Source organism: Echinops telfairi, unplaced genomic scaffold (genome assembly GCF_000313985.2).
Source record: "Echinops telfairi isolate 266 unplaced genomic scaffold, ASM31398v2 ScPeMD7_7468;HRSCAF=8506_2, whole genome shotgun sequence".
In the NCBI taxonomy this organism is placed as follows: domain Eukaryota; kingdom Metazoa; phylum Chordata; class Mammalia; order Afrosoricida; family Tenrecidae; genus Echinops; species Echinops telfairi.
In genome coordinates this window covers 4,316,537-4,331,994 of record NW_022111371.1, presented here as the reverse complement: position 1 = coordinate 4,331,994, position 15,458 = coordinate 4,316,537, and the positions used below count along the sequence as shown (strand labels likewise).

General features: G+C 42.0%; 1 protein-coding gene across 1 annotated transcript; it reads left to right on the top strand.

Moving 5' to 3' along the window:
• The first annotated feature begins 1,001 nt into the window (after positions 1-1,001).
• LOC101645223 (melanoma antigen preferentially expressed in tumors-like) lies at positions 1,002-2,462 on the top strand. Its single transcript, XM_045284408.1, has one exon. It carries the CDS (start codon positions 1,002-1,004, stop codon positions 2,460-2,462), a length of 1,461 nt encoding a protein of 486 aa, XP_045140343.1.
• Positions 2,463-15,458: the final 12,996 nt, after the last annotated feature.

The window sequence follows — 15,458 nt, the reverse complement described above, 5'->3', positions numbered from 1 at the left end:
CTGATAACAAGGGCTCAAATAGAAAGAAAATGTTTTGAAAATAATGGCAACATATGTATTACAAATGTGCTTGACACATTGGGTGTATATATGGATTGTGATAAGAGTTGTAAGAGCCTCCAATAACATGATTTTTTTAAAAAGAACTCTGGTTTTCAAGAGAAATATTGTCAGTTTGAGGGATAAACTGAACCTGACAAGCCATGATACTTACAAACACTTCATATGCATGTGAAAAATGGACAGTTAGTTAAGGAAGCTCACAGAAGGATCAATGCATCTGAATGAAGATATTAGCAAAAATTAATGAAACTAATGTGGATTTTCAGAAGAGCAAATCAATTTTCTTGGAAGAAGTATAGCCATAAAGCCCAGAGAGTAAAGCCAAAGTTCATTTCAAGCACTTTGGATATGTTATCAGGAGAGACCTGTCCCTGGAAAACAGACATCATGCTTGGTAGAGTAGTGGGTCAGTGAAAAAAAAAAGATGAAATGACATAGTTTGTGGAACAATGGCCCGAAAAAGAACAAAACCAGTGAGGATTGCCCAAGACTTGGTTCTGCACAGGGTTTGGTTCTGTTGAACATAGTGAGTCAGAAGTGACTTCACAGCATCTAACAAGAACAGCTGAATTTACAACAAGGGGAGCAATTATGTGAGTACGTAAAAATGTCAACAAAGGATGTGGCTTGTTCCTTGTAGATCTCTAAATCTGTTTGCCTTGCAGACTGTGAATCAGCAATGTTCAATCTGAGCTGCCCATCGTGGGCTCAATGGTCATGACACCTACGTGAGTCAGGAGAAGCCTCCAGGTTGGCTACTAATCCATGGACATAAGACTTTGCAGCCTCTTCAAGCACCATTTACAAAAGGGAGGTATGTGTCCATAAGGTATATAAAGGTTTCTGAGGAGCCAAGGAGTAACAAAGACCTCGAATAGGTTTAGCTGTCTTCTCTAAGCAGACACAGGTCAGAATTCCTTTGGAGTAGATTCACCAGCATGAGCATCAACAGCCCACCCAGCCTCTTCGACGTTGCCATCCTGAGCCTATTGCGTGATGATACCTCAGCCATCGCTGCTCTGGAGTGCCTGCCCATAAACCTCTTCCCACCCCTGTTCAAGGTGGCCATCACCGGAGGACACTTCAAGACAGTGACAGCAATGGTGGGAGCCTGGCCCTTCCACTTCCTTGCTCTAGGGTCTCTTTTGGTGGCAGAGGAACCTCACCAGGAGATCTTAAAGGCTGCACTGGATGGGCTCGATGTCCTGTTTGGCCAGAAGGTTCGTCCCAGAAGATGGAGACTGCAAGTGCTGGATTTACGGAAAAAAATAGATACCAGCTCCTGGAATGCAGGATCAGGAACATTGGTTAGGTCATCTGTGTACTTCGCAGAAGAGCCAGTGTATGCTCAGCTTAGGCAAAGGAGGCAAAATATGGAGCATTCAAAGTTGGGTGAGAAGCAGCCAATTGTCTCTGTGCAGGTGCTCATAGACATGCGCATCAGGAAATGTGATGAATTCCTCACCTTTCTCATTGAGAGGGTCCGGCAGAGAAAAGGCTTGATGCGCCTCTGCTGTAAGAACCTAGCATTTGTGGACATGCCATCCCAAATATCACTCATTGAAAACATCCTGCAGGCAGTACAACTAGACTTTATCCAGATCTTGACCATAAACTGCACCTGGGATCTGTTCATCCTGGCAAGGATTGCTCCTTATCTGGGCTGCATGTTCAAGCTGAGAAGACTCATTCTCTGTAGAATCACCACGCGTTTCTTTAATTCTGAGGCGGAGGATCGGGAAGTGGAGACCTCACTGGCCCAGTTCGCCGCTCAGTTCTTCCATCTGCATCAGCTCAAGGAGCTCCTCCTGCTCTCTGTTCACTGCCTGGAAGGGCATTTGGATCAAGTGCTCAGCTGCCTGGCAAGCCCTTTGGAGACCCTCTGGATAACTGATTGCTTGATTTCAGACTCTGATTTGACCTATCTCACCGTCTGCTCGAATACCAGCCAACTAAATTCATTTCATTTGAGGGACGTTGTCCTGACTAATGTTAACCCTGAGTTACTTCAAAGTCTGCTGATGAGAGCCTCAACCACCCTCCACTTCCTGGACTGGAGTGGGTGTGGGATCACAGATTCCCAGCTCACTTCTATCCTGCCTTCCTTGGGACACTGTTCCCAGCTCCAATTCTTCAAGTTCTCTGGAAGTCTAGTTTCTATGACTGTCTTAGAGAGGCTACTGAGGTATACCCTCCCACTGTGCAATTTCCAGTGTCTGGAGCTCCCGGTCCCAGTGGAATGTTATGTGGAGAACACAGGTATTCTCCACCAGGACACTCTTGAATTGCATATGGACAAGATACGACAGATCCTGCAGGAGTTAGAGAGGTGTTCCCAGGATGTGAAGAGCTGCTATCATTCCAGCATAGCATACGACTCGATTGTCCTCAATTTTTAGATCTGATGTGATGATTCTTCATGTTGTGATGTTAAATCCTAACATGTGCCTGTGGTCCGTGTCTTCTTTGTGATTTCATGCTTCTGGCCCCTTAGAATACGAAAGAATGAATGTCTCGTTGTTCTAGCCAGCTGCTTGTGGTGTTTCTGTTACAGCAGCACTGGGTAATGAACACAGCCCCTTCCTAGCTGTCACACCAACAGGTTACTTAGCAACCTGGTGTCTCAGCTGCGTCATCTGATAAATGTCTATTAGTATCATGTTCCTCACAGGCTGGTTTTGAGAATTATATGGATGGTGTGAGTTAATTGCTCTTTAGAGAGGATGTGCATATTTCTATGCATCAGTGTTAATTACAACCTGAAAGGAAACTCCTTTGGGGGAAATAGAAGGGTAAAGAAAATCTAGACTGAAAAATGTTTCTTATAAAAATTATTTAATTGTTTGTGGAGTCCTTGTTGCTGATCATCAGAGTAGCATCTTGGAGCTTTGTCCATAATTTATTGTCTAGAGGACAGTGGTTTAGTAGATCTGACAATTTGTGAACAGGTTTGACAACATAATTAACTCCTCTTTCAAAGTTCTAGCCTCCAGATTAGGAGTGGTTAACATGTGAGGCTACAGATTCAAGTTAGCCCAGAGGCTACTGAAAGAAATATCTAGCAATCTGTCTCCAAAAGAGAAGTCTTGGTGATGTAGTAGTTACACATTGTACTGTAATCTGTAAGGTCAGCAGTTGGAAGTCACCAACCATCATCTGCTCCTGGGAGAAAGACAGGATTCTTTAGTCCTATCAAGTTTACAGTCTGAAAAACTCCCAGGAGTTTCTGCATTCTCTTTATCCTATAGGGTCAGTGTGAGTCACCATACTTAATAGAAATAAGTTTGTTTTTGTCATTTTGGTTAATTTTTGGAAATAACCAAAAGCAAATAATCAAAGGCAATGGCCACTGAAAACTTGCGAAGCAGAGATCTGCGCTAGTAGATTGTCAGCATGAGCTGGAGTCATTGTGATGACAACTGGTTCATGTTACTGAATTATTAGTTATTGTTCCTCTTGCTTGTAGAAAATAGGATAATACAATGTGGGAGGATGCTGTATCTTAGTTTCCTTAATGTGTTCTTTCAGAGGTCTTTTGTTCAAATAAAATCCAAGAGAATGAAATCACATTTAACATGTGTTTCCTCTTACTCTTATTCTTTAAGGAGAAAAATATCCCAACCCCGAAGGATTTAAAGGTATATAAATCTTTGTTGCAGTTTTAGATGAGAAATTCCTTGAATGAGGTGTTTTTGTTGCTGTTGATGATGATGATGCTAGGAGCCATTGAGTAGATGCCCACCCAAAGCAATCCCCTGCACACCAAAAAGAAGCACCCCTAGGGAGGAGACGAGCCAGACAGAGTGCGATGTAGCAACGATGAAAAATACAACTTTCCTCTAGTTCCTAAACTCTTCCTCCGCCCACACCCCCCACTATCATGAACCGAATTCAACCTTGCAAGTCTGGCTAGACCAGACGATGTACACTGGTACAGATAGGAACCGGAAACACAGGGAATCCAGGGTGAATGATCCCTTCAGGACCAGTGGTGTGAGTGGCGATGCTGGGAGCGTAGAGGGAGAGTGGGCTGGAAAGGGGGAACCAATTACAAGGATCTACATGTGACCTCCTCCCTGGGGGACGGACAACAGTAAAGTGGGTGAGGGGAGATGTTGGACAGGGCAAGATATGATAAAAATAATAATTTGTAGGTTGTCAAGGGTTCATGAGGAAGTGGGGGAGCAGGGAGGGAGGGGGAAAAAAAGAAGCCAGGGCTTAAGTGGAGAGTGAATGTTTTGGGAATGATGAGGGCAATGAATGTACAAATGTGCTTACACAATTGATGTGTGTATGGATTGTGATAAGAGTTGTATGAGCCCCTAATAAAATGATTTTTCAAAAAGCAAGAGAAAAAAGAAAGCAGATGTTTTGAGAACGATGAGGGCAACGGGTGTACGGATGTGCTTGACAATGGATGGATTGTGATGGGAGTTGTATGAGCCCCCAATAAAATGATTTTAAAAAGAAAAAAATTAATGAAAGAAAAAAGAAACACCCCTAGGCCCACGGTCATTCTCATAATTGTTATGTCAGAGGCCATTTTTACAGCCACGGTGTTCCATTTTTAGACCGAGTGCAATGACAGGATACTGCCTTGCAACTCCTTCAAACATAGCAATCCACTTGGAGTTATTAAAAATGATAAATGTGAAATAATCACATTTGTCCTGAGCCTGATACCTGACAAGCACCCATCTGAATGCTTTACCTTTATGAACTCATGCAAACTCCCATGAAGATGAGGAATTGGCTCATTCACTCTTCAAAACTCAGTCTTCCATTTATTGCCGACTCATAACAACCCTACGGGGCAAGGTAGAACTACCTCTGAATTTCTGAAACGTTAACTCTTTTATAGAGGTAGACAGCCCTGTCTTTTCCTGCAGTGTCTAGTAGTTTTGAACTACTGACTGTGCAGATCACGGCCAACCTTGTAACCACTGGACTCTTGGAGCTCCATTTTCTCCCTTCATCTTTCACATAATATTTTTTAATGCCAAATCTATTATCTCACACACTCCACCTTCCTCCAGCTTTCTTTTCTTTCCTCCCTCCTTCCATCCTCGTTCACTTTTCTTCATTCTGTGTCATCTTTCTTCCTTCAGCTAAGGAAGAGTTGGAAGATACCCTTACTTGAGTCCTCCCTATTATCTGTTTGAAACTGACCATTTTCTTAACATCTTGAGTTTGGTGTCTCTACTTCAAAAATGAGAATCATTGTTATGTCAAGAAATTGCGGAGGATTAAAATGGGTTTATGCACAATACAACTGAATTGCGGTGCTGGAGAAAAATATTGAAAGTACTATGAACTACCACAGGGGCAAACAAGTCTGCCTTTAAAGAAGTAGGCAAGTGTGCTCCTTAGAGGCAAGGCTGAGAAAGACTGAGTCCTACATACTTCATACATGTTGTGAGGAGAGGCTGCTTCCTGAAGCAGGACATCGTGCTTGGTAAAGTGGAGAGGCATCCCAAAAGAAGACTGTGAATGAGATGGATTGACACAGGGGCTTCAACAATCAACGCATGCAGAGGTATAATTATGAGGCTTTTGCAGGGCCGGGTAGTGTTTACATCTGATGCATATAGGGTCGCTATGAATTGGAACCAACACAAAGGCACTAGCAGCAACAACAATTAAATGGCTAGAACAGCTTCTCTTTGTGACGTAAGTGACGTTAGCTGGTATTAATCATGCTAGTACTCACAACTGCTTTTTCAGGTTCTCCTTGGTCAGTCTAGAGAGCATTCAACTCTGTGATGCTGAGTTTTCAAAAGAACTCTCAGGAGTAAGTTCTTAACTAAGACGCGTATTTCAATACAGGTCTCCACGTGGACATTTATCATTGCTTAAGTAATGATGTAGCATGCAAGCAGTGGGAAGTGGAAGTTCCTAGCTTTCAGGTCATCATCACTTTGCAGAGGATTATTTCATGTTACAGGTTATCAGATACATCAGGTAGATCCTCATGGAATGGTGGAGCAAAGATGTTCAATTCCATTTGTTTACTTTTCTTTTTTTTGGGGGGGGGGCCAATTAATTTTTAATTAATTAAATTTTTTTTGATAGAGTAATTTTTTTAAAACATTTTATTAGGAGCTCATACAACTGTTATCCCAATCCATACACACATCAATTGTGTAAAGCGCATTTTCACATCGTTTCTCAAAACATTTTCTCTCCATTTAAACCCCCGACATTAGGTCCTCATTTTCCCCCTCCCTCCCCTCTCCCCACTCCCGCATGAGCCCTTGATAGTTTATAAATGGGTATTTTGTCATATCTTGCCCTGTCCGACGTCTCCCTTCATTCACTTTTCGGTTGTCTGTACCCCAGGGAGGAGGTCACACACAGTTCCATGTAATCGGTTCCCTCTTTCCTACCCATTCTCCCTTTACCCTCCCTGTTTTGCCACTGCCCTCCCAACTTTCATTAAAACAGCTCAAGTAATTTTGCAAACTCACAAGCATATTCAAGTACTGTAGAAGGATTTTCTCTTTCCTGAGTGGGACAATGCACCAAGTTCTTCCTTTCTAATTTCACGTTCCACAGTATTGATTTCACATTAGAAAGGATGGAGCCAAGAAGCTGGATCTATACAATGGATACAACAAGGAGCACAGGAACCCTTGTGAGACTGGTGCAGGGGGCAGTGTCTTGTTCTATTGGTTCTGTGACGCACAGGGTCTCTATGGGTCTGAACCACTAAATGGCACCTACAAGCAGTAACAACTGTCTCAATGAGGCTTCCTAAAAGTCACTTTTTGGATCCCAAATTCTTCCGAACAACATTGATTTTACCCAGATACATTTGACCTTCCAATTAATTGAGATGAGTGTATATTGAGCTATCCTGGTGATACGGAATGGCTTTTTCTTTTTCATTACTGCTAATGTACCCCCAAATGAGGCACACTGATGTACCTTTGAATTCAACTAACAAATAACCATTTGTCCATTTCTCTTAGAAAAATCAACGTGCTGCATCAATTTTCCTTTGCTTTGTAGTCTCCCGTTGTAGGGTGTCCTAACGCTTAAATTTTAAGAACTATTCAGAGAGTGTGGCCTGAGGTGCTAACTTTACGTTGATTGCTTTTCTAATCCTACATCTTGGATTTGAAACATATTCGACATTGATAGCATTCACCCATGAGGTCTTCACTGTGCTGAGATTTGCAACTTCCTTTTGGTCATGAATGCACAGATAAAGTTGGATTGGTGTCAATGCCTGTGTCAGTGGAGACAAAGACAAAGCAACAACATTGTCGTGATGAAGAAAAAGAAAGCAAAACATTGTCGTCAATCATTGGAAGCAAGGTCATCAACTTCTCAAGGAATCATCTCACTGCATCTTATCTCATCATCACTGGATCACAGTAGTTTCACCACAGTGTTAATAGTTTTACAACATGTACACTCCCATCTTGCATGGTACTGATTGTCTTCGTAAGTCACCACCATACAGACACACAGGCCTCAGGCAGCTGTTGAGAAAGCTATCTGTCCTGCCACGTAAAAGTATGTGTCCAATCCATCCTGTCATAGACATTCCTTACTTGTCCCTTAAAATTGATATTATTCAATTAATATAAATTTATGTTGCTATGAAAAAAGCTCCTATGTTTTTGAGGTTTGAATCCAGCCTCTGGTTGTTTGGCATCCCTCACCATAACTTTAACTCTTATCTTCCCCATCTCTGGTCTAGGACAATAAAATAGGAAGTCTGCTAATTGGACCAGAGTTAAGCCTATTTCAAAAAGAACTCATCCAACAAATGTAGAAATTGTTGAAAAATTACTTTAATATTATATGACAGTGAACTCTGAAAACCATTGCATCAGTTTATTGACATGGAGCCACAGAAATTCAACCTGGGTTGAGAAGAGGACACGGTAGAAAAGTGTTCATTGATGACATCAAATGGATCCTGGCTGAAAACAGGATACCATAAAGGGTTTTACTTGTGTTTTATTGATTATCCAAAAGCATTAGACTATGTGCACCATAACTAGCTCTGGGAAGTCTTGATAAGAATAGGATCATCACAATAGTGAAATGTGTTCATGCAGAACCTGTACATGGATCAGGAGGCAGCTTGTGAACAGAACAAGTAGATGCTGCATGTTTTACAATCAAGACAGGTATACATCAGGGTTGTAACCTCTCATCATACCTATGACACCTGTATGTGGAGCAAATAATCTGAAAAGCTAGGCTTTATGAAGAAGTGTGGCATCATGATTGGAGGAAGGCTCATTAACAGCCTTCAGTATACAGAGAATTTGTTTAATGAAAACCAAAAGGACTTGACTTTGTAGTACAACTACAGACATCATTATGAATGAAACCTCAATATAAATAAAAGAAAAATATACACAATTATAATTTTGGCAATGAATATTGAAAGACTCATGGACTGTCAGAAGAATGATCAAATCTTAGCACAGCCAAAAGGTGGTTTAAAGGCACAGAGATTAAGTCTTCATCTCATGGACTTTGCACATGTTACATGCACTTGTTATCTGGAAAAGGACATCATGCTTGCTAAAGTAAAGAGTCAGCAAAATAGGGGAAGACTCTGAACAAGATGACTTGCAACAGTGGCTTCAAACAAATTTTAAAAATTTAAAATGTGAGCTCAGCACAGTATTGAGCAGTATTTCTTTCCCTTAAATGCAGGCTCACTATGATTCAGAGCCTACCTGAGAGTGCGTCACACCAAAAATAATGACAATGTCATCTAATTCCAATGAGGGAGCAAGTCAAATCATTTCTATGTACATGATGAAGCTTGCTCACTCTGCAAGTGGGGTCTATACCTGACACCTATCTATGTGGTCTCCAAGGGAGGAATGAAGCAAAAACCTACTCAGAGGGCAGGTTATTTATCTGAGCAGCTTGGGGTGCTGACCAGGGGTTGGGGTCAGGGGATAGCTGCTGAATAGTTCGGTCTATCCAGAATGCCAGCTAGAAGTGGCTTCTGGGTCCTGAGGCTTTATCCTTTGTCTCAGGTCCAAACTCCCTGTCTGTGCTTTCTCAAAATTCTTTTACATTTTCTGCTTGCATTGTTATCTGCCACCCAAACAAGCTAAAAATTCCTCAGTGGCCTTGCTCTGTGGGTGTCATGAAGTTGGGGGTGGGGGCAGTGTCTTGCACAGCTGTAACTCAGGGAAGGAAAATTAGTTTTGCTGATTGGGGCTGGAGCTTCTCAACCTTCTGTGGAAAATTGGTCACTATTTAGGCCATTCTAGGTTGTCCTGTAGAGGCAATGCTGTCCCTACTACTGGGAAATAGGTCTGCTAGGGTGTCTGAACAGAGCTCCTTTGGTTTGGGCTGAGCCAAGCCTATTTGTACTTCTATCCACCCCAGACTGGTCTGATCGAGATATGTTTCTGTAGCTCATGCTGTCATCCACCTTAGCTACCTCCTGAACCTGAATAAATCAGTCTAGAGATTTGGGTGTCTGTGCTTGGCCTACTGGTGTTGAGGGCCTATGACAAAGGGAAGCCTTTTGGCAGATGCTGCTACTTTTATGTTAATAAGTTTATGTCTACTTAGCTTTAGGCTGAAAATCTTGTGGTCAGGTTGTGTAGGACATTGCTCTCTGTGACTCCTCTGCCCCGTGTCTCGGTCTTAATTTTTTTGCTGATTGTGCTAAACATGGTATCCCAATAATGTGTCAAGTGTATGAGATGAATTCTCACTCTTGTGGCTTGTAAAGAGCATTCTGGCTGTACTCCCTCCGTCCAAGACTGATTTGTTTGCTCTTCTGACAGTTCACAGTAGTTTCAATGCTCTTTGCTATTAGCTTGATTCAAATGCATAAATTCTTCTGATGTCACTCTTATTAATTTCACCTAGGATAAGGAGTTACACAGACATCAGTACTATTCCAATCACATTTTAGCATCAATTGATGCTGCAAGTCCATGATTTGATCTAGCCACTGAACGGTTTATTGCAATTCTGCCACCTTTCCTTCAAGTTCATCATCTATCTTTGCCTGTGTGGCCCTTAGTTAGGGTGAGTCGGATTGTCAGTTTTACATAAAATGTTCAGTTTTTATAGATTCCTGCAGCGCTTCTCCCACAATAGCAGCAGTGGTGGCAATCGCTATGACTCCAATGATGGCTGAAATGATCATTCCACGGATCAACAAGGTCTTCTTAACATCTCTGACATTATCTGTGACACTAAGGATGTCTCTAGACTGCTCTCCCATTTGCAGTCCATCTGCACCAGCATCCATACCCCCAGGTAGCTCTTTATGATGAGGACGCTGTCTTTAGAGGGATTTATAAGCAAAGCATGATTAAGGCCAGTATACACTACAATTAGAGCATGTGGCAATAAGCATAGTCTAATCTTTCAAGATGTTTCCAACATTGAGCATATAGGGCAGCTTTACACAGAAACTATGTACCATGTCTCCTTTTATGTTAATTGTACATATATTATAGAACCAGACTGACCAATAGTACTAAAGCTTCCTTTATATCCTGTGTGATAGGTAGGTTCATTGTGCCAACATGGCCAATGAACACATGTGGGATTAACTGTAGGGAGGAGAGATAAATGGCTTGGTGAGCCTCGCCCTTCTTGTCTCTTGCTCTTTGATCATCAGACCAGTGTACGGCTGTCTTGCTTGTTCTGTGCCTCCATTTGCAAGCTACATTACCTGTGGGACCCCTAACCCATGGACTGTGTCGCTGTAAGTTGAGGTTCCTTCAAGACCTGCTTCTCCACACTACTGGAATATACATCTGTTGAGCTGGGGACTGTCAGACCCTGTCATCTGGCTGACTGTTGGTGACCTGCCTTGCTGTTTGCTGCCTGTGACCAGATAGCCTGAATTGCTCTACAGAGGACTACGCAGCGGCCCTCAAGACTTGAAGGAGTGTCAATGTATAAGCTGTCTCACGGAAGTGAGTTGCACCAAGCCATTTGTACTGCTTTGTAGATTAATTAACTGTTTATTTCTTATGTTAAATATCTATCTATATAAATATATATATAAAATTATTAGTGTCCTGGTTTTGTTTCTCTAGATAACCCTGTCTAATATATCCTGTTAAATGTTTGGTGGTGAGAGGTATTGTCCAAGGGTCTCACTATTCGGGTCCTGTTTTGGGTTTTAACAACTGAGGATACCATACCATTAGTGGTGACCCAGTGAAGACAATACTATTAGAGGTTTCGTGCCATTTGCAAGTATGAACATAGTCACATGGTGTAAAATTAGATTGGTCAGAGAAATTTGTTAGAAATTTTCCATGAGGCCCCAGTCAATGATCATGACAGTTATTTCTTCATACTTTTCCATGTGGCCATTGACATTTGAGCCATTTGAGTTTTGTGGCTTCAAAATGCCAGTAACTCATGATTTCACAGGTTTCCACATCTCCTAGCCTCTAAGGTAGTGGAGTTCTCATGTTCTATAAATGCATCGTCTGTTATCAAGTAGAAGCCATGCTCAGTGTTATTCAACATTAGCCAGTTATTCCAAGCTTGTGTTTTCATGGTTCAACATCTAGGTCAGGCAGCCATGCATAAAGGTAAAACCTCAAATCCCAAGGTAAAGTTAAATCTCCTGCCTTCTTCCTTGGGGTACCTGGCTACCCCATTTCCCCCAAACCCTGGGGTCCGCAAAGAATCATTTACAAACGTGACAGGGCTGGTTTGAGTCAAATCTACAATTTCCAGCAGGGGCAGATGGGGAACATAAGCCCAATAAGCAAGATTAGCACCTACTTCAGTGGTGACGGATATAACTGCAACCGTTGCTAGAAACATACTTTTGGGGGTCATCAGTCTTCCAGTGCTCTCTGCTGTTGCCTGTGCTCTGTGCTTCATCAGTTTCACCTGTCCCAGGTTGGAGCGGGGTAGTTGGTGAATACCCAGCACTTTTTCTTCACAGTGGGGTTTCTTTCTTATAGAGAGGGTTGCCATCTCTTTGGTAAGAATAGTGTTTGAACAGAATGTAAGGGTTAAGACAGGGATAGATAGGCAAGACAGCTGAGTGGAGTGATGGCTCTACGATCTTGAACAAGTATGTAGCTGCTATTGGGCTTTATGACTGGAACAATGGGTGTGTTGTAGGGAGAGTGGGCAGAACCTAACAGGCCTGCTTTGAGGAGTTTAGAGATTATGGGTTTAAGGCCCTTCAGGTGTTCAAAGCTATAGGGTATTGAGGAACATTAGGAGTTTTTGAGGGGTCTTTTAGTCTGATGTAAACAGGTTGGTGGTGAATAGCAATGTAATGTTGGGTGATAGCCCAAACACGTGGGTGAGTTAGAGCAGGTGGTAAAGTGAGGGAATTGGTGGTGGTGGTGGTGGTGGTGGTGGTGGTGGTAGGCAGGCGCTAGAGTTACTTTAAGGAGAGATGGAGGCAGAAAGAGTGTCTGGTGTGGCTTGCAACAGAAGCAACAAGTTTGGAGATAGGGAGGCCCTAGGTAAATGAAAAGTTACTACTGTTTTGAATTTAGTAAGACTATCTCTGCCCAATAGGGGTACAAGGCATTTGGGGATGACTTGAAATTGGTGTGCGAATTGTATATTGTAAAGGCTACATAAGAATGGCCTTGACATGAGATGTTATGAGAGTATAACTGAGACTTCCACTGCAAATTGTACATTGTAAAGGCTACACAGAGTGGCCTTGTCATGAGGTATTGTAAGACTATAACTGAGACGTCCACAATAGTGATGGGTGCTAGTGATGTTTGCCCTGAATGTTCAGGTACTATGGAATAAGTGGCCCCTGTGTTTAAAAGGAAAGAAATAGAAGATGATCTTACTCTGGCCTCGTGGTGGGTGATCGTGGGTGCTCTCAACTGTGGATGCCATCAATACTCCATGGCCAAGCCTTGAAGCCCTGCCAAAGAAGCATCTTGAGGTGGTTTCTCTGGAGGTGTTATGGAAGAGACTATCCTTCCTGCCCTCTGTCAAAAGGGCAATTAACTCCTCAGTGCCTTCCTTGTTTGCAGTGTGGGCAAGACTTCATTGGGGATGAGGATCGGGACATTCTTGTGCCCAATGTCCTATCTGGGAACATTTAAAGCAGGGCCTGGGTGGCTTACCCGTTCATGGCCCAGGAGTTATTGGTCTGGATCCACCCATATTACTCTGAAGGGTATTAGCCAGCATCTGCAGGACCAGAGGGGAGGCCAGGAGGCCAATAAATCCAAGAGAGTGGTTGTTGTCCCAGTGCTGCACCCTCCTGAGTTTCTGCACCAAATGATGGATTAACACTAGCTGAAACACGGGTATCAAGTAACATGCTTTATTGGGAATCGCAGTCTCTTGGCTACTCCGAAGATGGGAAGAGCTGCCCCAACACAAAGGAAGCACTCACAGATATACTCTCAGGGGTGGAAACAAGTAACTAGGGCTGCAGAGTACCAGGTAGCCTCCTGTTGGCAAGTTTGAATGAAGAGGGTTGACATGGCTTTTGATATGCGTGGGAAGGTGTTGGATATGGAGAGAGTTTATGAGCAAGAAGCATTGGAAGGAGACCCTTGGAATGGCTAGATGCCATCGTACACTCAGCGAGACCTATTAATATCCTCTCACAGGGATTAGTGTCTCCTGACAACCTGTCCAAAGTAATTAAGACAAACTCTGTTCATCATTGCTTCTATGGAGTATTCTAGCTGTGCTTTTTCCAAAACAGATCTGGCTATTTTTCTGGAAGTCCATGCTACTTTAAATGTTCTTTGTCAATGCCATAATTCAAATAGATCAATTCTTCTTCGGTCTTTCTAATTCATATAAAGTGGTTGAAAATACCATGGCTTGGTTCACGAGGACCTTAGTTCTCATGTTCTTAAACACCTTAAAGAGTTCGTATGCAGCAGATTTGCCTAAAGCAGTAAGTCATTTCAGTTTTGAACTGCTACCACCATCTGCAGTGATTGTGAATCCAGGCAAAATGAAATCCTCCATCACTTAAATCTTGTCTTTGCTAAACACGATATTGTCTTTGTGCACAGTTGTGAGGATTTTGGTTTTCCTTACATTGCATGTTAATCCTTATTGATGGCTGTCATCCTTGATCTTCCTCAGCAGGTTGTTCAACTTTTCAGGGCTGTATCATATCCACATGTCAGGTTTTTAATGGGCTTTCCTCCAATTCTAATGCCCATTTCTTCGTAATGTCCAGCTTCTTGGATTATTTTCCGATCATACAGATTGAATCAGTACGGTGAAAGAAAACAACCCTGATACACCCCTTTCCGTCTTTTACAATAAAGAGCCCTACTTGGTCTCTCACAAGACTGCAGTTCCACTGGAATACAAAGAAGGGTTCTGGAATTCTAATTCTTTTTCATGTGATCCATAATTTGCAATGATCCACACAGTTGAATGCCTTTGCATGGTCCATGAAACACAAGGAACATCTTTCAGCGATTCTTTGTTTTTAGACAAGGTACATTTGACATCTGCAATATCGCTCATGCCACTTTACTGAATCTGGGCCAGTTTCTTGTTGTTCCCTGTGGATGTACAGGTGTGATCATTTTAAAATGATCTCCCAGACATATTTTACTAGCATGGGATATTAGTGATACTGTTTCACAATTTCCCGTGTGAAGCAGATAATTATTCTGTCTCTTCTAGGCAACTTTTGTTCAGTTTCTTCTCTTAGTGCTCAGTCCAATTCTTTATCCTTTCCTATTAAACTCAGTGTTCCACAGTCACCATCTGTATTATTTCATTTGCTCTCCCTCGTTGGTGGGTAGAAATTCTCCATAGCTATCACCCTAGTCCACTGCCATGTAGAAAATCCTTTTGATTTCTTGAGTGTTGCTTCCATGAGCAATGATTATGGATCCAAGTAAAACAAAGTTCTTGACAATGTTCTTTACTCCTCTATAATGATGTTACTTACTGGTGCAATGTGTAGATTCTTTTAATGTTGCAGTGTAATTCATGTTCAAGCCTATGTCGTCTTTGTTTTTTATCAGAAAGTGTTTCTCACCCTTTTTCTTTCATTTGCATAGTATAGTTAGCTGATGACTCTTCCTTCAATCCTTATGCAATGTGCATTTTTTTATACATGCTACTTCTCAAATTACTTAGCATACAGATTGAGTAAATCATGTGGAAGGATACAATCCTTGTGCACTTTTTCTGATTTTAAAACCATTTATTATCTCTTCAATTTACTCAAACCATGGCCTCTTGGTCTATGAGCAGATTCCACATGAGTACAATGAAATGTTCAGGAATTCCCATTCTTTGCTATGTGATCTATAGTCTTTAACAATCCACACAGTCTAATTGCAGAGTCTATACAACACAAATAAACCTATTCCTAATATTCTCTGCTTCAACCAAGATCCCTCTGACATCAGCAATGATATTCCTCTATTCACATCCTGGGCTTTTTC

Coding starts and splice junctions, on each gene's coding strand:
- LOC101645223 (XM_045284408.1), top strand. CDS start 1,002: ATGAGCATCAACAGCCCACCCAGCCTCTTCGACGTTGCCATCCTGAGC.